General features: G+C 47.3%; 1 protein-coding gene across 1 annotated transcript in view; it reads left to right on the plus strand.

Moving 5' to 3' along the window:
• The window catches only part of dcc (DCC netrin 1 receptor), a 93910-nt gene that overhangs the window by 18611 nt on the left and 51015 nt on the right, over window positions 1-24284 (plus strand). Inside the window, exons 6-7 of the mRNA XM_084694270.1 lie at window positions 8685-8839; window positions 9331-9451. Of these exons, the coding sequence (XP_084550396.1) occupies window positions 8685-8839; window positions 9331-9451 (276 nt within the window). The remainder of the gene's footprint in view (window positions 1-8684; window positions 8840-9330; window positions 9452-24284) is intronic.

Here is a 24284-nt window from a genome sequence, read left to right on the forward strand (position 1 = left end):
CTCTTCATCCATCGGAACGACTTTGCCAAGTCTCTTCAGAGTGGGCGAGCTCATTCATAGTGAAGGTTGTGCTTCTCTGACACAGGCAAATCTATAACACCTGGAATAACGTTTTGTAAAAGGATCGAAAGATAGGGTTACGGAGGCTGTCTGAATGCAGAAGCAGTTGACTCAATAGTCTCTAACTTACAGAAAAATACTGCAGACTGAGACACTTTTATATTAGACACTATTATAGAGTTTACTACAGGGGTGGTGGTGGTAGTGGTGGTGGGGGGTGGGAGTTAGAGAGTAGGGACGCCAAGAGTCCAAACGTCAGTAGGTGAGAGTTTGTTGGTGGTTCGAGAGAGATATATGGCAACGCATTTGAGTTAAGTCTCATGCATAATCACAAAACGCCCGACTCTGCCTGTTTCTTTTCAATTAATCGCTCTCAATCTCATTAGTTCCACTTTGCAGGGGGGGGGAGATGACAAAGCCTTTTATTTCAATTAATCCAATTACAGTGGAACTGGAGGATATTGAAGATTTATTACAGCCTTTGCATTCAACGGCTTATTTTCTAGCAACAAAAGTGAAGGCTCAGAAAAGTCTGTATACAATCCAGCGTGTGAATAAGCAGTACCATTGCAGTTTTTTGGGGCACCATTCCACCCAAAGTCACACAAATCAACTGATTTAAAGACAAATCTACTTTTTCTTTCTGTATACTGAACTTGTCGTATGCCCGTATGCACAGGTCTAAACAAATCCTGTACTACACGCACCAAAGTCCGAAAGATAGGTAGGTCCTCGGACGGTCGTAATGAGCCACCTGTACCGAAGCCCTGGAGAGGGCATTAATCTGTGCTCAAGTAATCTCCAGTGTGCCCTTATTATCCTCAGTAGCTGAGTAGCTTCTGAACTTTAGCCACTTTACCCAAGCAGCATTGCTTCGTGACAAGCACGCAGATTATCCCAAAACCCCGCTATCTATGATGTCTTACAGCCCGTAGCGACACAGCAACTATCGATCCTGGCTAAACTCAGTGACACCACTGTGGCAACTTCACTATTGACAGGGCAGCAGCTCTTGCTTTCCCTTTCTCTTTCCCTCCCCCCCTCTGTCTTTCTCCCTTTCTCTCCTTCCCCATGAACGTTTGCCTGTTGTTCCAGGCCTGACATGCAGCTAGTAATATATGTCTCCTGACATATATTACTAGTTGCATGTCATAGAGTAAGTCCACTCTTAGTAGTCTAAGTGTATCTATTCTTGTCAGTTTGCCCGGGCCAGAGGCCAGTATTAGGCCTTTACACAACTATTGAGGATTATGGGATGGAGAGAAAGCCAGGGCACCCTATAGATAAGTGTGACACTTGTTATTAGGTCATTCTGGCACATAGATAGAGATGGGCAAGATAAATACTTGGCCCCGTAATGGCTTTTTGAATGACGAGATAAAGAGAGAGAGAGAGAGAGAGAGAGAGAGAGAGAGAGAGAGAGAGAGAGAGAGAGAGAGAGAGTGGGGGGGTGACTTGAGTCACATATGGACCAACAGAACTGCTCACTCCGTGATTGCAGTAAATAGTCAACCCTTTCTGAGATAGGGTGAGATGGAAATCACTTATGGCCACGAATTGTGTAATATTGAGTTCATTGAAGCATATCTAAAGTGGCCTGTACTCCTGTGTACAGGCTTTTATACCTTCTTAGTATGCACATTGGTTAAGCGGAATGAGAGTAAGTGCAGTGGTTTAATTTCCAAACACTAAGGTAGGCACTTAGAACTGTTTGTAATATACACTTTGGTACGTCTCTTATCGATTTTACGGCAGTTTATAATTGGATACGGCAGTGGGCTTGAGTCATTTTTTACTTCAGTATCAAGATAAATAGGAACTTAACCATCAAGTGTAAAAACATATATTCCTAATAATGCCCCTCCTGACTTCAAAAAAATGCTTCACATGTGTTTACTTCATTTCATACTCTGAGAGTTTCCTTCAATGCGAAGCGTTGAGAAGATGGCCCAGGCCTTGCAGTGCTGTGCTCGCTGGTTAGCAGCTCCATTGCAGAGCCTTGTTAAAAGGGTGGGGAGGCACAGTCACGTCCACTTGTCCAGCCCATGAATGTTCCGTCAGAGCTGCGCCTCCCTCTCTCCCTCCCCCCCCCTCTCTCTCTCTCTCTCTCCCCCCCCCTCTCTTTCCCCCTCCTTACCTCCCTCCCTCCCTCCCTATCTACCTACCTACCTACCTACCACCTACCTACCTACCTACCTACCTACCTACCTACCTACCTACCTACCTACCTACCTACCTCCCTCCCTCCCTCCCTCCCTCCCTCCCTCCCTCCCTCCCTCCCTCCCTCCCTCCCTCCCTCTCTATCTCTCTCTCCCTCTCCCCCCCCCTCTCTTTCCCCCTGCCTACCTCCCTCCCTACCTCCCTCCCTCCCTCTCTATCTATCTCTCTCTCCCTCTCTTCCCCCCTCCCTCCCTTTGCCCCCACCAATTTCCGCTGTAACAGATGAAGGACTCTCATCTGCATTGAGAGTCTAGTATCTCCTCTCCTCCATTACACTTTGTGTCTTTCAGACATTTTGTCCCTGCATAACATTTTACTGTAAAAAAAACGGTAAAACGTTTTTTTTTCTTCGCTTTACGTAGTAGCCAGTATCAGGTTGACTCTTTCTTAGAAATTATAGTATTCTGTCCCTTATGCTGGTGAGTAAGTGTCTAGCAGGCTAAACTCCCCTTTCTGAACGGTGTCTCATCGGCTGACCTATCGATACTCAGAAAGGCAAGACGTCAATATCAATGTTAACCTCAATTGAAATATGAAACGTTTCCTCAATTTCCTGTAAACGTTTCTCGTTTCACTTTGATCAAGGAACATTTCTCAGGGATGCGTCGCATCTTTTGTCCACACACCGCACACCTGAACACATACTGTCTTTCCCTGTGAATATGCAAATGTTGGTCTTGATTGCCCCTATTCCCATGCTGTTCTTTGATGACAACAAAAACAACTCTGTACACTTTCAAGATACAAAAACGTAATTCAAAAGGAAGTACCGGTACTGAATTCCAAATTGGGAAGGCTTACTGTAGGACTAAAGGGTGACAACGGATGCATGGTCGGCGAATTACCAGTCCTGCCGTTGTCCTATCTTGGATTGGCGGAGGGAGGGTTAATGTTGAAGACTAGTCCTAGACTCTCGTTTGTATCTCAGACAAATTTGAGGAAGAGCTGCTTATTTTTGCAAACCTGCAACTGGGCCAGACTTCTACAAACTTCCCATACTCAGCTGTAATTATAGTCGATGATTTAACTATAACTCTTTGTTGTTTGAGAAGGGTGTTTATTCATCCAGAATATGAATAAACCAGAAAGACCTGTATACTAATAATTCAGTAGGTTTGTAAATATACTGGTTTATTTTAATTTGATTCAGTACAGTGTGGGACAATGTAATTGAAAGGCAGAGTTGCAAGTTTTATGTTTGTAGCCACAACAAAATGCTGTATTTAACTAAATAGGATTTGATGGGGAAAGGGAGATAACCAGTAGGGCATTACCTTTCACATCAGGCCATCTGCTATAATGAATTTCACATCAAGGATGGTAAATAAAAAAAATGGGTATTCACAGAGAACGAAACTGAGCTGTGTCCACCATAGGGGGATAATAAATGTTTGTTATTCGTAATAATAATGACTTCAACGAGCCTCATTAACGCTTTCAAGCAGCCCAATTAATTTGACAAAGACAATACCAGCGGCTTGGCTTTGGGGTCATCACTCACTGTAGGTGGGCCACAATGTTGGTCTGTATAATAATTGTGTAAAGTCCCTCTCAGCCACTGTATGGATTTGCCCTACATGCTACAGTCAGTGGGTATCGAGTATTGGTTCCAACTCTGTGCGACACATACCCATTTATACCCATAAACGGAGAGGACTGTTGTTTGTAGTGAAATTCTTCTCGTTAGGCAGAAAACACCGATCGTCAGAGGCAACTTAGCTCTCACTATCCACGGGTAAGCGGCAGGGGGTCAATGATGATTAATTACAAGCCTTGCGAATTATTTTCAGCATGCTAGCAAACATTTAAGAGGCAGCCAGCACTCCTGCTGGGAAGGCTGGTTAAGCTGTTCCTCATCCAATGCAATTGGAACCAAACCTAGCATAAAATAGACTTTCATAGTATTTGAGCTTCCTAGAACGTCAACATCAATATGAACAGTTCATAACAATCATTTGCAAATTTGGTTAGTCAGCCAGGCAATCAGTCAATTAGTTCGCCATCACTGTATGCATGAACATTATTCTTTTGAGAGGTTTATCCTAACCGTGACACACACAGCAGTTCTGTAAAACAAGTGACGTGTTGTGTGACACAATCCCTTTCCAGTCTTCCACTGTCACCTGGTCACTTTCATTTTTTTGCTTTGACATGCAAGCTCATGTAACCATGCCCCAGAGATGACCCTGCTCACAAATACAACCAACTAACAAATCCTTTGTTCCACTAAAGCTGAGTAATCCAGGATTTGAACTTAATCAGACAAAACACAACATCTTTGCTGATTTCTGCAGAGCAACAAAGGAGAGGTTTTTGACCCTACACAAAAAAACAGAAGATGATTCCTTGTGAAACCATTTCCAAACAAAAAAATCGATTTTGGCATTCGGGTGTACTGTATATCTAAGGGTAAATACTGATAAAGACTCACTCAAGGTTTATCAGCCATTGTAACTGGCCACTTCACATCATGTCAATTTTGCTTGTTGCAATGGCAATTAGCTATCTTTAACAGTACTATTCTTAGCTGTTATCCAAGTTATTAACCAAGACAGTGACCCATGGCAACACCGCAGTTCAAGATACATAGCAGATGCGTGTATCTCTTGGGATGACACATACTGCCGTTTGGTGTCTGGTGTCAACTACAGAAAAGACTCCTTAAATTATGAATATGTACCACATCATAATGACCCTTTACATGTGTCACGTCATAAGTCATGGGTGAATACAATTTGTCAAAAGGGCACCGGTTTTCAGTCGCCTGAGATCAGACATCCAGCTTGTGTCTGATGCAGGTGATGGTTATTGGAACTACTTTCAGGTTTTGCGCATGACGTATATATCCATATGAAAGACATTCAGTTCAGTTTAACGATTGATTCTAAAATACATCTCCACCGCAGTATCCATACGCCAAACCCATACAAGGCTCTGGTGACCTGCTGGGGCTTCCTTGGGTCAGGTCACCAGCTGAACATAGAGGTCACATTCTGGGAGGACAGCAGGGGTAATGGTGGGTTCACTGAGCTTTCATGCTCAGTTAGATGTGTCAAACCGGATTACAGCCTTGTCCAATCAATTTCTGCATCTCTGCTACTTTATAGACCCCATTTGGCCGTCCTATCCACACAGACATCCTGGGGCAGTTAGGAAATCATTTAGCAGGGGACGGGCAAACAGAAGACCATGAAGGGTGGACTAGGTTGATCGTACAGGAGGAGACTGGCAAGGGAGATTAAAGCTGTGAACCGCCATGACCAGATGAAGGAATGAGAGTGGTGGAAATTGGATTGGCATATATGATTGGCAAGATCACTTCCTCGATCACCATGCCCCATGTCGAATAAGAAAGGACAGGCATTTGACATCCGATGATGACATTTGTACCCCCGAGTCATGAAATATGCATGATACATTTTCTATAACGTAGTGGCAGGAATGAAGTCAAAACACGCAAACAAACCAGGAGCATTTGGAATGTGGCACATACAGTATTTTCCAAAAAACATCTGCATAATTCATGAAAAGCAGTGCCAAACAAAAGGGCATTGCTCATAAACATACACTGCAAGAGCATTTCAATGTCTTTCAAATGAACCGGACAAACTCCCTTCTTTGAATTGCAATCCTAATTCCCTCGGAATAACTGATAAGGTGTCACTTAATACACGCCTCTCTCCACATTTCATTAATAATGGATGCCCGGCGGGTGGAAGGCAAATCGAAAAAAACCAAGCCACCGTCATTTTTCTTAACAACTTCTCATTTCCATAGAGCATGTCCCCGTGCATTAACATGGAGCTGTGCACTGTGTTTACCTAACTGACACCACCCTGTATGGGGCAGCCACCCCACTTAGCGGGAGCCCATCTCCAAACAAACACTGGTCCCCAAACGGGAGGGACGGAGGCGGCCATCTGAAATGTCACCAGCAGTGCGGCAGCCTGTCAGCGTCCCCTAGGACCCCCCCCCCCCCCCCGCCCCCCTCACTGGGAGAAGTCATTACAGAGGCACCATGCTTGGAAACCCACATGCCAGATGTTTATTCAAATGAGTGATGTGGAGATTTACATTTCAATGGAGGAGGAAAGTCATTATATGGCCAGCACACATTAAACCGCCACGTATACAATGTTTGTTTTGTCATGTTAGAAAAGGCTTGGGCGTCATTTTTTAAGTATTTGTAATAGAAAAATATTATTATATTATTATATATAAATAATATTTGTAGTGTGTATGTGCGCAGTGCGTGTTTGTTTGTTCGCAGACAAGACGTTCCAAATATTTTTTGAAATGGGCCACTGTGTGGCTTGTCTTTTACGATAATATTTGGAATGGAAAGATTGTCTTTTTCCAGTAAACATTCAGTCAAGATGTTACAGCATAGTTGGTTAATGACTTTGTTGGTACCAGTAATCGCTGTTTAGAAGATAGCCCCCAGTGCAAATGTTGCAACTACGTTTTAAAGGAAATCATTAGTGCTTAATGAGTGCAATACTCCTCTGATAAAGTAACACCAGCATGGCTAATGGCATATTGATGCGTCGTCTGATGCAACATGGCCTGCCCTGGCCAAACAGGTTGGTGAAGCAGGGGATCTTGGGTTGCACCTTGGGGGGCCCCTGGACATTTTGCCGGCCGTTCACAGTTCATAGAAAATCCCTAGGATTCACCTTTCAAACCCCTAATACTTGTGGACGGATGGAGTGGATGGCTATCTTTGTTTATTGATAACGACGTCTGACTTGTGTGGAGGAATGGTGCGTCGGTTTTGTAGCCTGAGGGCTCGTATTCGTCTGCCTCTTAGCTTGTCCAAGGCCATGGCCTGGCTGGGGAAACATTACAAACTATTGATCAAGCCCACTTGCCGACTGGTGGTCCGAATAGTTTGACCTCAGGGACTGTTTCTATCCCTTGTCATGTATTTTACAAAAGATTAGCGTAGATGGTTATCAAATCTGAATTGGAGTCATATTTTTTGCTGTGATGTGCCTACAGTGGATTCGTTTTATCATCTGTCACAATATTTTGTTTTGGTTTGAGTTCACTCTAGGGGGTCTTATACTTTAGCATCAGTTTATTTCCTGACAGACTTATTTTACCAGCAGTTCAAAGACAGTTCCCTTTCTCAAGAGTACTGGGCTCGTTCTCGGTGTTATATTGTGCCCCCTTCAATCCTTTGTGATACATTGCGGTGAAAAGCAAATAATAACAGAAACAGAAACCGATAATAGCATGCCTCCTGTTTTGTTTTCTGCCTGAGGACGGCTTTTCCAGAGTAGTGACCGTGGTTCAGGAGTAAAACAGAGGGGTTGGGGGTGTCTGTCACCTTCCCCTGGAGAAGCTAGCAGAGGTTAGACAGAGAGATGTGACTGACTGTCACTCTGTCCCACACGTGAACGCTCTGGAAGTCCCTCTCACACTACTCTTACTCCCCCCTCCTGACCTTTTTATATCCCTCGGGGGGGGGGGGGGGGGGGGGGGAGGGGGGTCTTCTACCCTTTACCTTCCTCATCTTTCTCTCTCTCTCTCTCTCTCTCTCTCTCTCTCTCTTTCTCTCTCTCAATCTCTATCTCTTTCACTCTCTCTCTCTCTCAATCTCTCTCTCTTTCACTCTCTTTCACGCGCTCACTCTTTTGTCTGACTCCAAATAAACACTCTGATGTCATCAGGCTTTGCTGGCTTATATCTGTCGGTTCTATTCACCCTTTTCTGTGGTTACTATCTAATTTACCTCATACCAAACAGTGCAGCCCAAGAACAAGCTACATTATTGACTTGTAAAGCAACAATCCACACACAAAGTGAGCCCAGAAGAATAGGAAACAGATTAATTATTCCCCTGCAGAAAAATCAATACTTAATTCTCTGTGGAAGTGCTTTTGAGTCTTATTCCCTCCAAATCAAACGGTAGTGGTTATAAAGTTTCTGAAATATTTTACGGAAAAGAGAAGTTGTGAAAAGGAGGATTTCGCAATCTGTCTGCAATTTGATGTGGCAAAAGAATGAGTGACATCCTAACAAGCTAAACAGCTAAGACGAAGCCAGCATAAACAAAGACCTGTGCCTGCAATTTACATGACGTGGGTTCTTAAGAGCTTCTCAAACGTCGTGTTTATATAGCGTGCTCCAGAATGTTCCATCCCCATCCCCACGTCACGCAGCCTTAAGGGACTTTTTCACTGTTTGTGCTATTTAGCAGGAGCCCAAACGCAGGGTTTACGATATGTGGAGTAAAGTAAGTGCAGATTCTGAGAGGCTTAACACAATAAAACGTCCCAAACATTCACCCGGTCAGTAAGTCTAGTACCACAGACTGACAGCTTCAGATATTTAACGGAAGAGTCACGACGCGTCGGCTAAAAACGGTCTGTCTTCCTGTTTGTTTTTTTTCCCCACAGTGCCACCCCAGTTCCTGAACTACCCCACCAACACGTATGCCTACGAGAGCACCGACATCGAGCTGGAGTGCACGGTGACGGGGAACCCTCCGCCGGCCGTCCGCTGGATGAAGAACGGGGAGGAGGTCATCCCCAGCGACTACTTCCAGATCGCTGTAAGTGTTTCCCCGCCAACACGCCTCCCGCGCCGCTCTGACAGTTGCTCCGGCCGGCAGGTGCAAGTTTACGGTGGGGCGTCGTCGACCGTGGCTCGTGGGTTGTCGAGCGCTGTTTACGTCTGTTCCTGTGAGGTTCTCCTTGAGGGGGTTGGCAGACAAGAACAGGGACATTTTGACTGCGAGGGGATGAAGCCACTAACCCAACTGAATATAATGAGGCTTCTGGATACATTTACATTACATTCAGTCAGTTAGCAAAGGCTCTTATCCGGAGCGACTTACAGTAAGTACAGGGACATTCCCCCGAGGCAAGTAAGGTGAAGTGCCTTTCCCAACGACACAACGTCATTTGGCACGGCCAGGAATCGAACTGGCAACCTTCAGATGACTAGCCCGATTCCCTAACCGCTTAGCCAGCTGACTTCTGGTTAAGATCTTTCATCTGTGCGACGATGACTGAAAGAAGCATGTCTCCTTTGTGCTTGCAGGAGGGCAGTAACCTGCATATCCTTGGTCTGGTGAAATCAGATGAGGGCTTCTATCAGTGTGTGGCCCAAAACGAGGCAGGCAACGCCCAGGCCATGGCCCAGCTCATCCTACGGGAGCCAGGTAGGGACACACAGCGTGAAACCACACGCGCCTGTGACATCATTTCCTCTGACATCACACATCCTCTTAACATCATGTCCGCCGACATCACATCTCTGGTTATCGGCATGCTAAACGCGAACACAATTACCCTTCTTCATCCACCGCCCTGGTCCGCTCATTGTTAGACAGACAAGGGAGGGAGTCTGGGCTATCAGCAGAATTGTCTGCAGGATAAAGGGTACAGTATACGTGCAGGACAAATACTGTGTTGCCCTGGGCAACGTTGGATATCCCACGCAATGACAGAGCTTTGAGAAGCCAGATGCGACCAGCTGCTTAATGCTTCCTCACGGCAAGCCAACTCTCAGGGGGAACCAGGAGCCACCTCGCACACACGGATTCACTTGCCGACTGCTTGCGCGTTGTTTGTGTCTAACAGATAAAGACTTGCATTTGGTGAGTCGCCGCAGTTCAATTTGGCTCCCGCAACAGCTGTTTGTGTCGCTAACAGTGCGGGCCCGAAATGAAAATGTTACTTTGCGCCATAGTTTAGGATTTAGAAATCGTCAAAATAATATATATCTATAGGAGGATAGGATGAGGAAAAAAGGTGGCCCTTTTTAACTGTTGAAGCCTTTTAACCATATTTAGCTTTGAGTCTGTCCCATTCAGTTACATGATGTAAGAAACGTATCCACTGTGGCTGGGAAGCAGATCAGAGGGAGCTTTTCAGAGACGGCGCGTCCCCTTCCACTAGGCGGGTGGGGCACCCCCACCGCTGGGCCTGGGTGGAGCCGCGCACCACTGTACAGTACATCCCCTCATCACAGCTGGAGAGGCTGGGAGATAGAAGACGTCAGAGAACAGACCTACTTGTCTCTCCGCATCACACACATGGCCTGTTCTCCCCCCCCCCCCAACCTCCTGTTGGGTTTGATTCAATCAGACTCCCTGGCCTGCGGTGCTCCATGTGTGTGTTTGTGCGCGTGTGGACGTGTGTGTGTGTGTGTGTGAGTACTGAGCGGGGCTTACCCAGGTGGTGCAGGGGGACCACAGAGGGGCTGGTTGCCTGTGTGATTTGATTCATGTCCTTGTCGCTTTATTCATTTATCAGCATATGGAGGGGGGGGATCCCGATTGGATCAAGTGTCCGCATGCAGGGGGGCTGTGACTGCAGGCGTGGAGGTAACTCAATCCGGAACGACACTAACCGTAGGATCTGATACAGTGGTGGCGATTCAATTACAGCCGCAGATAAAATGTCCTTAGAGTGACACTGTATGAGTCAACTCCGGGGGTTTGTTTAGCACATCTTGTCTTTTATGTTGTGGGCATACTGTAGCGGGAACGCGGTACAGAATTGTCCTGTGGGATGCATGTTGGAATACAAAGACAGTAAGTGATGTGAGGGTTTGGTTCAATGTGCGACGTCGTTAAACGAGTGTCCATGCATCACAAATCTAAATAAGGGGTAGACATTCAACGAAATCTGCCTGCTGGCAAAAAAATCATGACTTCACGCCATTAGGGGTTTGAGATTGAAAGGAATGCTGCTGGGATGAAGGGGAGGGGAAATATTTCTTTTTGAAAATTGTATTTTTGCTTTTGGAAAAGGTCTGTTGGTTCTTCAGATCTCGCTTGCCTTCAGTTGGTTCTCTTTTGTAGAGTGTACTGAAGCTACAGTACATACGAGCCTAGTTACTTAGCCGGCCTTATTTCTGTCACAGTGGTTCCCCCGCGGCCTGGAAACTTTATTTTATTTAGCCTCTCTTCCCTCTTTCCTTTGTGGAAGTTGAAGTCCTTTGAATGACTGAAACATCAGTCAGACTTACGTCCATTTCATTAGGAATTTTTTCATTAAGCCTGTCACAAAAAAAAAAAAAAACGTTGAGGGAAGTGGGAACCAATTAGGGAAGCTGTGGGACTCCACTGCTACTGTCTTAATCTCGCTCTGGGAATGGATGGATCATCCTGGAGTTGGAGCTTTTTAGAGTTTTTTTTTTTTCTTCCCCCCTCCCTCCTTTTTTTTAATCACTGCTCAGACATTGTGCAGCGCCTCCCTGGAGCCCAGGGTGAGAACAGCCCAGATGGCGCCGCGCTGAGTGTCGAACCCAACAACCAAAAACAATCAGCGCGGCAAGAGGGTCATACGGTGGCGTCCGGCTACCCTTGCTAACCCGAACCGCAAGCCCCACCCACCGCGCTATCCCCCCACCCACCCCCCCCTCAGCAGGCTCCTGTCTGCCAATCACACTGTCCCGTGTGGGATCACAGGGGGGAGGGGGGGTGTGGGGGGTGACTGACTGTGTTACCCCTGACGATGCCAGGCATCCCGATCCTAGGTCCCCTGGATCCCTCCCACCCCACACCCGCCCCCACCTCCCCATCCTATGTTCTCACGTCAAGCCCCTTGCTCCTGTCACCGCCTAACAAAAGCTAATAGAGTTAAGGATCGCTGCCTTTATAGAGAGCAATGCCAAGCCTTGATGGACACACAAAAGCCAGCATGGGCCGCTCTCTCATTCCTGAGCGTGTTGATTCGATCTACACACGGTGTTAATTACCTTCTGGGACGTTACTTGGTCTTCTGGAAAGAGAGAGGGAAAGTCCCTCACATGTGCTCGTTCCAGTGAGGGGCACACGTGAGGAAAAAGATCAGAGTAACGCATTGTGTTTCGTAAGATGTGTGTGCCTTTTCATGGTCCATTAGCCGTCTATGGATGAGACGCTTGAGATGGCCTCATCCAGGGAAGTCGAGTCAAGAGGCCATGGTCGGTATCACGCCCAAGTCTTAGCCATCAGCCTCACGGCTCTCCGGCGGATCATGTTTTTCAATGAGTACTTCAATGCACAACAAGCTCATTAGCCGCTGCGTCTGAGAGCGCGAATGTAAACGGGATCGTGTGACGTACGATGCGCATTTGTTTTCCATGCCGTTGATAGCCGAAGCCACGTCAAGGAAACTTCAAAAAGCAATTTGTATTCACTGGCTCGGTCCAAAAGGGAATCATTACTCATGGAGATCAATATATCCTACCCTGTCAATAGACAGCATCTGTTCATGGGCAGGTCTCCTCACCTAGCCAATCACAACACAATAGATTAGATGTCATGTGAAAGGTCTGCCCACTGGCCAACAGGCAATCTGCTCAGCCCACGCCACACATATATCTCTCGTGGACGGACGTTTTGAACCCCAAAGCACGGCTGGCCCATACGACCCGTCTCTGTCAGCTAACGCACCTCTCTCTTTGTTGAGGAGACTTCACAGTAGAGGCTGTGTCTTTTGATTTATACACGGCTGGCAGATTCGAAAGCCCCCCAAAAAACATTTTTTCCTACCTTCAGAGTACAGGGACACCCACTTATCACGGCGTAGACAGCTACTCTTATCTTCCATCAATTTATGTTCGAGATTTTTGATCTTTTCCTTTTTTAATGTAGGAGTAGAAGGCAAATCATTTGTTTTTGTTTTTTTACAGCACACCCTTATTTCCACTTTTAGTATGCCGGTGTACAGAAGTGCTTATCACCCCCACCTTTTCCTCAGACTGAATCCCAGACTGTAAACGCCCCGTAATCTTTCCGGAACGAGTCAGTGACACCTGCACTCACTCTGTAATAGCTGCTTCTCTGGTGCCCAGGGATTCATTCATTACTGTAAAGAAGGTTGGTTGGCTGGCTGACTGGCTGGCTGGCTGGTGAGTGGCTGGAGTTGCACTGAGCATTGAGCTGAATTAGGATGATTCACTCTCTGTCTCTCACTTCTTTAACTTATCTCACTCTTGCTCTCTCTCTCTCTCTCTCTCTCTCTCTCTCTCTCTCTCTCTCTCTCTCTCTGTCTCTTTCTCTCTGTCTCTCTCTCTCTCTCTCTCTCTCTCTCTCTCTCTCTCTCTCTCACACTCTCTCTCTCTCTCTCTCTCTCTCTCTCTCTCTCTCTCTCTCTCTCTGCCTCGCCAGTCCCATTCTAAACAGCCTCACGTCTGCCTGTCACAGTTGAGCAGATCGAACGCAGGCGCCCAGACGGGGAGGGCTGGAACGAGGGAGGGAAGTGAGCGTGATAGAGAGAGCGAGCAATGGGGGGAGTGAGGAGAGGAGGAGAGCAGGGGGGGAGAGATCTATAGATGAGGGAGTGGGAGGGAGGAGGGGGGGATAGGATGCAGGGCATCAGCACCTGATTACAGCAGCAGTCATAGCTCTTCCCAATCCGGCTCCTGGGACCAAGATCCACTCCTGGTCTTGGAAGTGCTGGCACTGCAGAGAGTATGGGTGCTGTGGAGACTATAAAACACGCTCTCGGCATACCGAGCTCAGAGAGAGCGAGAGATGAAGAGGTGAGAGAGAATGGAGGGAGGGAGGGAAGGGGGTGGGGGGGGGGGTGCGGCTGGAGGCAATGAGGGGCCTCGATTGGCTCATTTTAGCGAGGCCATCCACCTGGCTCGTCGTCTTCTTAGTAACCGTAACCGAGGGGAGAGCCAAACGACAATCAAAAGTCTGGCCCCGGTCGCGGTGCCCATGAGAGCCTCTCGGCTTGTCGGGTCTGACAGACCGGAGGGTGTCTAGCCCCGCCTCACAGGGCGGGGCCTGACGGCCGTCCGCCCGGACCAGATGTGCTGACGGCGACCAAAGGGAAGCGTGACGACAGCACACGGCGGCGGCAGTGACAAACGCACCGGGGCCTGCGGGCAGCATCTGTAGCCGCTGAGCACTTTCGACTTGTTGTGGGTGCAAGATCCAATCACGGCACCCACCCCCTCCCCACACACACACACACCCCCTGCCATCTCCCCGCCCCCTATTTGATTTATACACACTGCCTCAGGAAAGCGCATAAATTCCCTAATCTGCCCGAGCTATTCATCAGTGTTCAGAAGGGCCGTATATCCAGCCTCTTTGGTGGTTTGCGGTAGCGGGGGTGGTGGGTGACGCAATCACCTGCACAACAGCCCCCTCTGCTGGCAGAGGCAGTAAGGGGTTCCCCAAGACCTATCGGCTTTGCTCCATCCCCATAATTAACTCATGTACTCCCCTACTCCGCTCGAAACCTCCTGGTCCAAATCCCTCGTTTATAAGCAAACGGTTGCTTCTGGCACCTCCGCTGGGCTAGGTCTGGGGAAGACTGACAGATGCAATACCTGTACCTTCGACGTCCGCCCTGTCAAAGTCTATTATGCCCCTCTGACAGAGGCTGAAGCAGATGTTAGATCTCCCGGTTCTCCCGTCTACCATGCCTCCAGTCTGCTGTCGGCACTGCTCTGGCCAGGGGCCAGTTATCATCAGACTGTTAATAGTGCCTTTGGATACTGCAGAAGGTCCTACAAACTCGCCACTAATTCAATCAGCCGCGGCCAATGTGGAGAGCGTTAGTGGGGCAGTTCTGGCCTGATTGCAATTTCTCGCGCGGTGCGAAAGAGAGCCGTTAAAAGTGTCAAGTCTCCTCCATTCGGCAGGTCTTGAGCAGTATTGGAAGCACGTCCTGGTGGAACGGCACCCCGAGCACTTATCGGCTCGCTAGGCATTCTGGGATTCTTCTCGTGGCTGTCGATGCTGTGGGAGTGGCTCCCAGGACCCGGAGCAGCTAGGGTATCTCGCAGCCACTTTTCTTGAAAGGAGGCTCATCGGCAGCCCTTATCTGCAGCCATTTGGCTCTGTGTCTGCCCTTGCAGAGAGGAAGAGAGAGACGGGGAGAGCAAGATGCAGGAAGAGAGAGAGGGAGAACGGGAAAGAGAGAGAGGAGGAAGGGAGTGCCCGGAGAGAGAGAGAGAGAGAGAGAGAGAGAGAGAGAGAGAGAGAGAGAGAGAGAGAGAGAGAGAGAGAGAGAGAGGGAGGGAGGTAGGTAGGTAGGTAGGTAGGTAGGTAGGGAGGGAGAGAGAGAGAGAGAGAGAGAGAGAGAGAGAGAGAGAGAGAGAGAGACGCAAATCAGAGCCCCACTACATCTGCAGTCTGGGAACCACCCCGACGCCTAACAAGTCGACATGTCCATCGGCCTCTCCGCCCCGCCCTGTCCGCCTCACCTCATCTGGCAGCATCACGGCCGCTCCGACCACACCGCCCCTTTTAGCGTGTTCTGGCCACACACTAAGCTCTCTTTAAGTCTTTTTTTAAATTAGATCAGTTAGATACTCGTTCTATTTTTCCCGCCCCTCATCCATTTAATGAATCTTCTCCCCGACTGATATTCTGTATTAAGGCAGCTTATCCTTTCTTTTCAGTAACAACAGCCTTTTTAATACTCCCCCTTCTCCCCTCTTCCACCCTGTCTTTTGTTGTATTTCCACAAGCGTCAGATTAGAAACGATAAGAACATTGTAGGCTCTCTCCTGGGGAAAATTCATGGAATTTTGTTTGGGATGCAAATAGCTTATCTGTGAGTGACAGGATCAAATTGTAAGTCTCCTCAGCCGTTCCTCTCCCTCGCTCTTGTTACTCTCTCTCTCTGTTTTTTTTTCCTGAAGCCTTCTCGCCTTGTCTGGTTGTGGCTGAACACATGCCCTGGCAACTCAACTGTAATACGGTATGAATTATTAAGACACGGAAACTTCCAGATGATTTCTGCCGTCCCGGGTCATGGGGAGTGTACTGGGTTAACAACGGTTGTCGAGCTACTTGGTCTACTCAGTGGAGACATGACCTACTCTGGAGGTGTCATCATGGAAATGGTAGGTGGGGGGGGATATAGTATTCACTCCTACCCTTTTGTACGCAAAGGTCTCATTTGGAAATGTATAGAATGCCATTTATCTTGGAGGACAGAAGATGTTTCACCATTACAGGGCTGAAGGAGCCATTACGTTTTCCATCACCTATCCACTATGTGGTTGTGACTGGTCGAGTGCATTGAGAGAGGGTTCTTGAGACAGAAGATATAGGGACGGCTGAATATATTTTGTATTCTGACGGTGTGTTTTTCTGAGATCACTCTGTGCAGCGACTTACTCATCTTTTGGGATTCCTCAAGTATATACATTTACATGCTGCCTGAGGAAACCAAATCATTAGCTTTTATAGTTATGACAATACATGAAGCTGGGGTACATGAAACATTTTGGATAAACATAAAACATGGGCTTTGATTTACAATATTAGAGTGGTTTTATAATCTCCCTCTTGCTTTATCCACAGAAAATGACCTTGGTGCATACTTCCAAACCTCCACCTATCCATATTTAACAGGAAGACTTTTGTTGCCGTTTATCAAGATGTACTTTTTTCTCCTCTCCGTCTGTCTGTATTGAGTGAATAGCTCAAAAGATATGAAGAAAAGAAAAGAAGAAAAAAAAAAAAACGAAGATTGTTGACATTTGGAGAGCTTGTGTCTTGCAGTATGGGTCTATCTGGGTCAATCTTTCGGAGCTAACCCGGTCCCAGGTGAAGCCGAATTTGACATACGTCACAGAACAAAGAGCTCGTCTGAATGGACTGAGGATCCCATGTCGAACTCCAAGTGGAAACAGACTCGACAAATCCCAGACAATCGGACGAGGCTTCTCACAAGGGACCCGAGAATGCTCAATGCCTAGACAGAGAACTCGGATGAAAACGGACCACTTCATCATCACGGCACTTCCACCGAAAGACAAAAGACGTGTTAAGTTAGGGTGCTTGATAAAGACATACTACACTCCTTGGGAAGAGCTCCAGGGAGGTGGTGCAATGCCAATAACAACCGTCAAGTACCTGAGGCTGGCTATCTGGTAGATTCCTTTTAAAATGGTTTGGATTTTTAACACAAAGCAGTCTCTGGCCCATAGCATTTAAGCTTGGTGGGTCAATAAATTCAAATGTTGGAAGCCCAAAGGGTTTTACTCACTTCCTTTGTTGCACTGGCTTCTCAGAGTCTTGTTCATAAAGCTGTCAAATCCATTGGGAGATAGACTTAGTAAACAACACAGAGATGGGAGCTGGGAAGGCCCGGCTTTCGTACCTAACCCTCGCTCCACCGTAAAACTGCGAGTATGGAAAATTAAAACCATGAATCTCTCACGAGATGAAATCTGTTCATTGTGATAACCTGATCATTGAAAAAAAAAAGATGAAAGAGCACCCATGACGTTTTATCGGCTATACTGCACAGTGGGGTTCAATCAAATGTACTCTGCTTTGTGTACGTGGGGTTTATGTTCATCCTACGGTCATATGCCATTGCAATCAACTGGCATCGACCTTAAAGATGGCCGCTGCATCCTCTGCGTCCTTCCTGCATTGCAGCCTGCGTACCCTGTGTTTGGCCAAAGAGGGGCACCGAAAATCTTTGTCTCCTTACAGTAAGTTACATCAATTACCAGAGTGTTTGGCAGTGTCCGGCCTGTCTCTCCTCTTTTGTGATCTGCAGGCTCTCTGAGAGAGAAGGAGAGAGAAAGGGGAAGGGAGAGAGAAGGGGGAAGGGAGAGAGAGAGAGAGAGAGAGAGAGAGAGAGAGAGAGAGAGAGAGAGAGAGAGAGAGAGAGAGAGAGAGAGAGAGAGAGAGGGGAGGAGAGAGAAAAAGAGAAAGATAGTCTCTGAACAACAGAACCACAGTTGGACTTAATGTATGGAAGCTTAGTGTGAAGCTAAATGAACACAATACAGCAGCTGCCCCAGCTGATAAAGTTCCTCAAATTCTGGGGAAGTGTTCTTCCTGGGCCTTGGGATGCTAATTCTACCTGAGGATTTGAATTGGCTCATGAGTGGTTTTCCTCTCTGAGCTATTTGTTGAGCAGTTTTAGTGTCCCCAAACCAAGAGAACATGCCCAAACACACAAAACAAGAAGATAGACTAGCAGGACAGACAGACAGACGGGCAGACTGACTGATAGACAGGCTAACCAAACAGGTAGACAGACATACAGACGACCTGGAGGCAGACTGGCCAGGACGCAGACGGGTACTGGATAGAGGTAGACAGGTACTGGATAGAAGTAGACAGGTACTGGATAGAGGCAGACAGATAATATAGCAGGCAAAGATAGAGGAGGCGAAAGGAACAGATAAAGATAGAGAGCTAGGGAGCGAGATTGAACTAGGGAGGGGGGTTGGGGAGAGGGGGGCTGGGGGGGGGGGGTGAGGGGGGGGGTTGGGGGCTGCAGGGTGTACCAGTATCATCAGTATTCCTCAGGCGACGTAGCCGCTGTGCGTTATTTTGATTATGAGTCGCTGATGGCTGCCGTTTTGCCTGTGTGCCCACCAGCCCTGTATCCAGGATCAGACTGCTCGCTAATGCAAGGGGCTTCTCAGGCAGGTGTCTCGGGCTGCTTTTCATATAGATGGATGTGGAACTGCCTCGCGGATGCCATCGCAAAGCGGTGCTGCGCCGTGAATTATTCATAAAACGAGCCGTTTTGGGGGGGGGGGGGGGGGGGTGGACGAAACAATAGGAGCCTCCTTCTGACTGATACCGTTGTGTCACCGTCACGGAAACCCTCCACGGGTTGTCAGTGCTAACAGTCGATTGGCCACGGCGGTGGACGGATGCTCCGGACCGCTCCCCCCTCCCCCTCTCCCCCCTATCAGTCATTACAGAGCAGTTACCGATTGACGTCCTCTTTTGCCTTTGTAGCACAGCAAGGGGTCTGTCTGGTTTGGGCTTCGGAGCGGAGAGCCTTGTTCACAGTCTAACCCTGCCTCCCCGCGGTGCCCCTTGGCTAGGTCAGAATGTTGTGTCAACGAGGCTTCGCTAACGTCCTTCCCGAATGCCTGAGTCATTGCTCTGTTAATGTGCGAGGCAGTGGCATTTCGAAAGTGGGACAGTGGTTGCTTCGTTCCCAGCTGCCGCCGTATTATAGCCCGCTGAGTGAGCGTAGCCCCCAGAAACTGGTATTTAGCATTCCCAGGCAGGGAATCCTGACTCGGATGAATTATTGACACCTGCGTTAATTTGTTCGGTCATCCATGGCTGCCTCAATGAACAAGTGTTAATTCTGGCCCACTCCACTTCCACAGGTCACACTGCCCCCCCAACCCCCCACCACCACCCTGCACCCCCACACATACACGACACGCAAACACACCCGGAAAACACACGTAAAACCCCCACACACAAACACACACACACATGCACTGCCTGCCAGCAGTACATGTAAATATATCAGTGGCAACAGGGGTGATAAGCAGTCATGGTTCAGTGTCTCTCTATTTTCTCCTTGGCTGATGCAGGAAGAAATGGCAGAAGAAAAAGAGAAGGTTGGGAGAGAGAGAGAGAGTTCTTGCCATAGGTCAGACGTGACAGATCTGTATTCTATGGTGAAGTTCTGACCTTACTTGGACCCAACTCCCTCCCCCCACCCCACCCCCCCAGACGAACACAGCCAAAACGTTCCCCTGACGCTACCCTGCTCCCCGCTCTCCTACGCCCTACTCCTTACGGCCTGGTACAAGTTTTGACTTTCACTAAACGGGGGGGGGGGGGATCTGAGTCTGTTGCCGTGGCAACACAGATCTCTCCACGCTCTGCTCTGTTATTCATGAGTTAGTAGTCTTGTCGGATGGCTTTAAGGTCGGTTTGGAAGTATAGTGGGGGTGGGAGTGTCTTTAAAGAGGGGCGTGGCCTCCCAGTTGGTGTGTTGTGCCACGCTTGGTTCCCTGCTCCAGTTTGGCGTTCCCCTAGGCCGACTCCGTGGTGTGGCTTGGTGTCGCGGTGTGGAGCGCCTTCATTGTGTCTGATTACGGCCGTGAAAGGCTAAGCCAAGAATTAGCCTGCCTCCCAGGCATGGGTGCCCACCAACGGTGATCACTTGAACACCAGTTAGACTAATGCTAATCGCATTTATATTAAATTCTCACATGTAGTCTTTTTTAATCCAGTCTAATGATTTGGTGAGAACCTCAGTAGGAAAAATTATTTTTTCCCCCGAGCTGTATGTTACAAAAACGATGGTAGGAGAACGTCCTGCAGTATTGCCTTATTAAAAAGAACTCCTCTCTTTTTCTGACAGCTCATAGATGATAATATTCTTTCTTTTAGGATTAATGAGGATTGTGGCCAGGTTGGTACGCTGTCCAAATGATTATGACTGGAAAATTTAGATGTTGGAACCACCACTAGACTTGATTTGGTCTCCATGTACTTTTAGCCATCTCACTTCCTTGACGTGTGGGCCAATGAAGTGCTCAGCTAATTGGCTCACCCTAACAGTCCCCTAAACAAGCATTGGATGGACAGTTGCCGAATCCTATCATTGACACCCAGTGAAAATCCCTCCCTGGTTTGTTCTCGACACTAAACCCAGGGCATCACTGTGGTAGAGCGGATGTGTGGGAGACTGCTCAGTGGAGGGAAAATTTGGGCGTACCAGAGGTCCCTTTTGTGAGGAGATATTAGGCGCAACTGGTGGCAAGAACATGGTCCACTAAAGCATTCGTTCTTTGGGGTTTCAGCTCCACGACTCCTTGGTTAGCACCATCACCCAATCAGATTACATTCACGCTTGGGTGAACACATTATTGTTATTGTGTAAATGAGACAGGATTTTCCTCTGGCTGGGGAATGGAAGAGAAGGGACATGGGCTCGCATGACAATGGAAGATGTGGCGCATGTCGATTTGAAGATTACCGTCAGGTTCCCCTTCAAAAGCACCAGCCTATCTAGTCCTATTTTCACCAGCAAAGCTTGGGGTTTTTCTTGACATGCAAGGCAGGTTATCTAGCACATTTGGCGTAATGGTGTGAGAAAAGAGCGAGAAATGAACATAATGTCTCCAATTTCAGACATTTTATTTGAAATACGTGCTAAGGTGGAGATGTTCCAAAAATAATGGGGCTAAACTAACTGGAACCTTACCTAATGATGCTTTGGTGTTTATGAGTAGTGCAGTGATTGTATAGAGCTGCCTTCATCTAATTTTATTCAATTTGTTTTCTCTTCAATCATGATAGTTATATCCCAGGACTGAGATCGAGACTTAAAGTATATAAACATAGCAAGAGTGGGTCCAGAGGGTCGAGAGAGAGAGAGAGAGAGAGAGAGAGAGAGAGAGAAGAGAGAGAGAGAGAGAGAGAGAGAGAGAGAGAGAGAGAGAGAGAGAGACAGAGAAAGAGAGAAAGAAAGAGAGACGGGGGGGCAAAAAAAAAGAATGAGAGAAAGAAAAGAAAAGCATAGATGTGTGAGGGAGGGCAAGGAGGATAAAGGGAGGACGAGAGGACGTCTCTTTGGTCATGGTCAAGGGTGAGCGGTGTGTGTGCTGCTGTGATGATTGATCTGACCGCTCTGGGATCTGCCACTCACTCGACGAAGGGATAAACCCCGCCGTGAAAATTCTCATCATCTCGGTGGACACGGCTAAAGCACAGAGCTCAAGAATATGGAGCTCTCTCGAGCCGTCGTCAAGGCGAGACGTGGAACTTTCCCCGCAGTTACTACAAACACTGCCGCACAGTATATTAGCCACGCTTATATACTCACATTTCATGGATTTCACACTCTGAAGACAGTATACCATTGGTGATATATAGTTTGTATGCATGTCTGTCCGCTATTGTTAGAGTTTGCACTGATCTGCTAGTGTACTTACAATAGGGAATTTGAATTAGTGGAATGCATGTATTCTATAGATTTCTTGGCCTATGTACAATGCTATTGTTGGAGGGCTGGCCGGAGAGTTTGGCCAGAAATAAACCTATAGACAAAGACAGACCTTCGACTCTCAGCTCCAATTCCTGCAGTTGTCTTGGCCAGATTGATTTAGCTCCATCTTAATGACCTTCTCTCTCGTTCGCTTTTTCCCGATTCCATTAAAAGCATATTTGTGGCGCGCTTGATAATAGACGATGACAAACTCTGCGCGGCTCTGTCTGCGCGCTCGCCTCAGGCCATGTGGGGGCGGGGGGGGGGGGGGGGGTTCGGGACGAGACGAGAGGAAAATATTTCTCCGCCGTCGTCCATTTTCACTCTGTTTTTTCCGCGATGTCCTTCTGTATCGATTCACGGCGGAGGAGGGGGCATTACGTGAAGCTGACAGGTTTCCCTAGCCCAGCTTCAGAAATTGATCCCGTCTGTGATAGAACACCTAACTATCAGGCCCTCTATCATCCACTGAACAGGGACAATTATGTCAATGCTTGAATGGGGGGAAATTGGTGTGAAAATATAGGCGTGGGGGCCTGAGAACAGGGCGTCGAAACGCACCTTTTGAGTGATGTGAAAGAACTCTGTTTTGAAATGTCCCCCTTCATTTAGTCTTCTCAAACCTATTCTATGGATTCTAATTACACAGTTCATTTGACCACATCATCTACGTCTTTAGTCTGGTGTCTTCCATTGCCTTCAGAACACAGTATTATTATTTGGAATCCTAATGATGATAGATTTGTATTGACTTTGCAATTTTCAGGATCTCAGTCAACACAAGCAATATCCCGATGTGTCCGATTTTATCAGCAGCAGACATTAGAGCTCAGATTGGGTCAGAAGGGACCCGTTTGTTTGTTTTGATGCATAACAATTCATGTCAAACATCTGTTCTGAATAAAAGTATGAACTGCATTGGTTGGGACTTAACTGAGAATTTCTACCAAAGAGATTAAACTACAATCTCTTTTCAAATAGATTTTAATCCCTCATATGAGTGTGCAACTTTTGGGTTCAACTTTTGTCTGTCCTCGTTGTAGTAAAAGCCTGTACGTACAGTTTTAATGCTGGCATCGTTTGTGTATTTTTGGTAACCTTTTTCTGATCCAGATAACTGCAACATTTAAAGCCCAATCATTACTGTAACTCCAAATGTCTCCAATTCTATCGTTTAGTCAACCTGTCATTATTTCCCTAGGATTTGAAAATCTGAGCTGGATTCTGAAAAAGACTTGCTTCATTGTTGGGAGACAACTTTGTATTCTGAATACAAGACCAGGTTCATATTTTTTTTTCCAAAGGGAATGTTTGTTTTGTTTGAGTGAAGTAAGGGTCCTGGCATTTTTTCCAATGAAAGAATCTCCCCACGCATCTTAAAGAAATTATTACCTAAACTAATGTGATGGTCTTTGAAGTACTACAAACCTTCCAAGCTAAAAATGACCAAGCTCTTTCATGTGCATCTGTCAATTTTCCAAATGTTTGTGGGGGTTTAAGCAGGAAACAGATGTCCTGATGTAGACGTAGTCAGCAGCAATAAGCTTGCCACATGCTTGTTGCCCCCCCCAAAAAATGTTAATATTGCTCACACAGTTCAGGGAAATGTTTACCTGGGCCTGCGCTTGAATGCCGTGCTTCACAGAAATAACCTAATTGTACCCTCTCAGTGCCTACACGTGGGATTCATTAAGATGTAAGACTATAGAGGACAATAGATCACTAGATTGGTACTGTATGTGGAACAGAGTTTACAGCCCAACCTTCAAATGAGCCCTGAAATTGGGTGGAAAAACCCCCCTCTGGCTGGAATGACAGGGGCAGTCTGGGTATTTGACACACAAGGACAAACATAGTCTGGTACTATGGCCTGCAAGGGAGATGGCATAGAACGTCTAAAGTAGACCGCTCTAAAACACCACTTTCTCAACTGTTATCTTTCTCCAATAACCTTGTGTGTGTGTTTGTGTGTGTGTGCGAGAGTGAGTGCATGCATGTGTCTGTACGTTTTCCACTTGTGTGGTAGTGAGTAGAGAGAGAGAGAGAGAGAGAGAGAGAGAGAGAGAGGGAGGGAGGGACAAGGGAGCTATGTATCTTTGGGGTGTCAACTTTCTGTGAAGGTTTGGTTGCGTTCGTCTGTTATAATCTCCTTGTCAGACACGAGAGTGTGAAGGTAACAGCCTCCACTCCGATCACTGACCCAAGATCCCCTCCCGGCTCTGTCGGCGACCAAATTCCACCATGGTGAAACCATTAAGGGGGCTTCTCTCCCTCCTCCGTTGATTAGCTACATTTTGGGTTAGCCACGGCTAA

The sequence above is a fragment of the Hypomesus nipponensis genome, chromosome 27, assembly GCF_054491055.1.
Source record: "Hypomesus nipponensis isolate SF chromosome 27, ASM5449105v1, whole genome shotgun sequence".
Lineage (NCBI taxonomy): Eukaryota > Metazoa > Chordata > Actinopteri > Osmeriformes > Osmeridae > Hypomesus > Hypomesus nipponensis.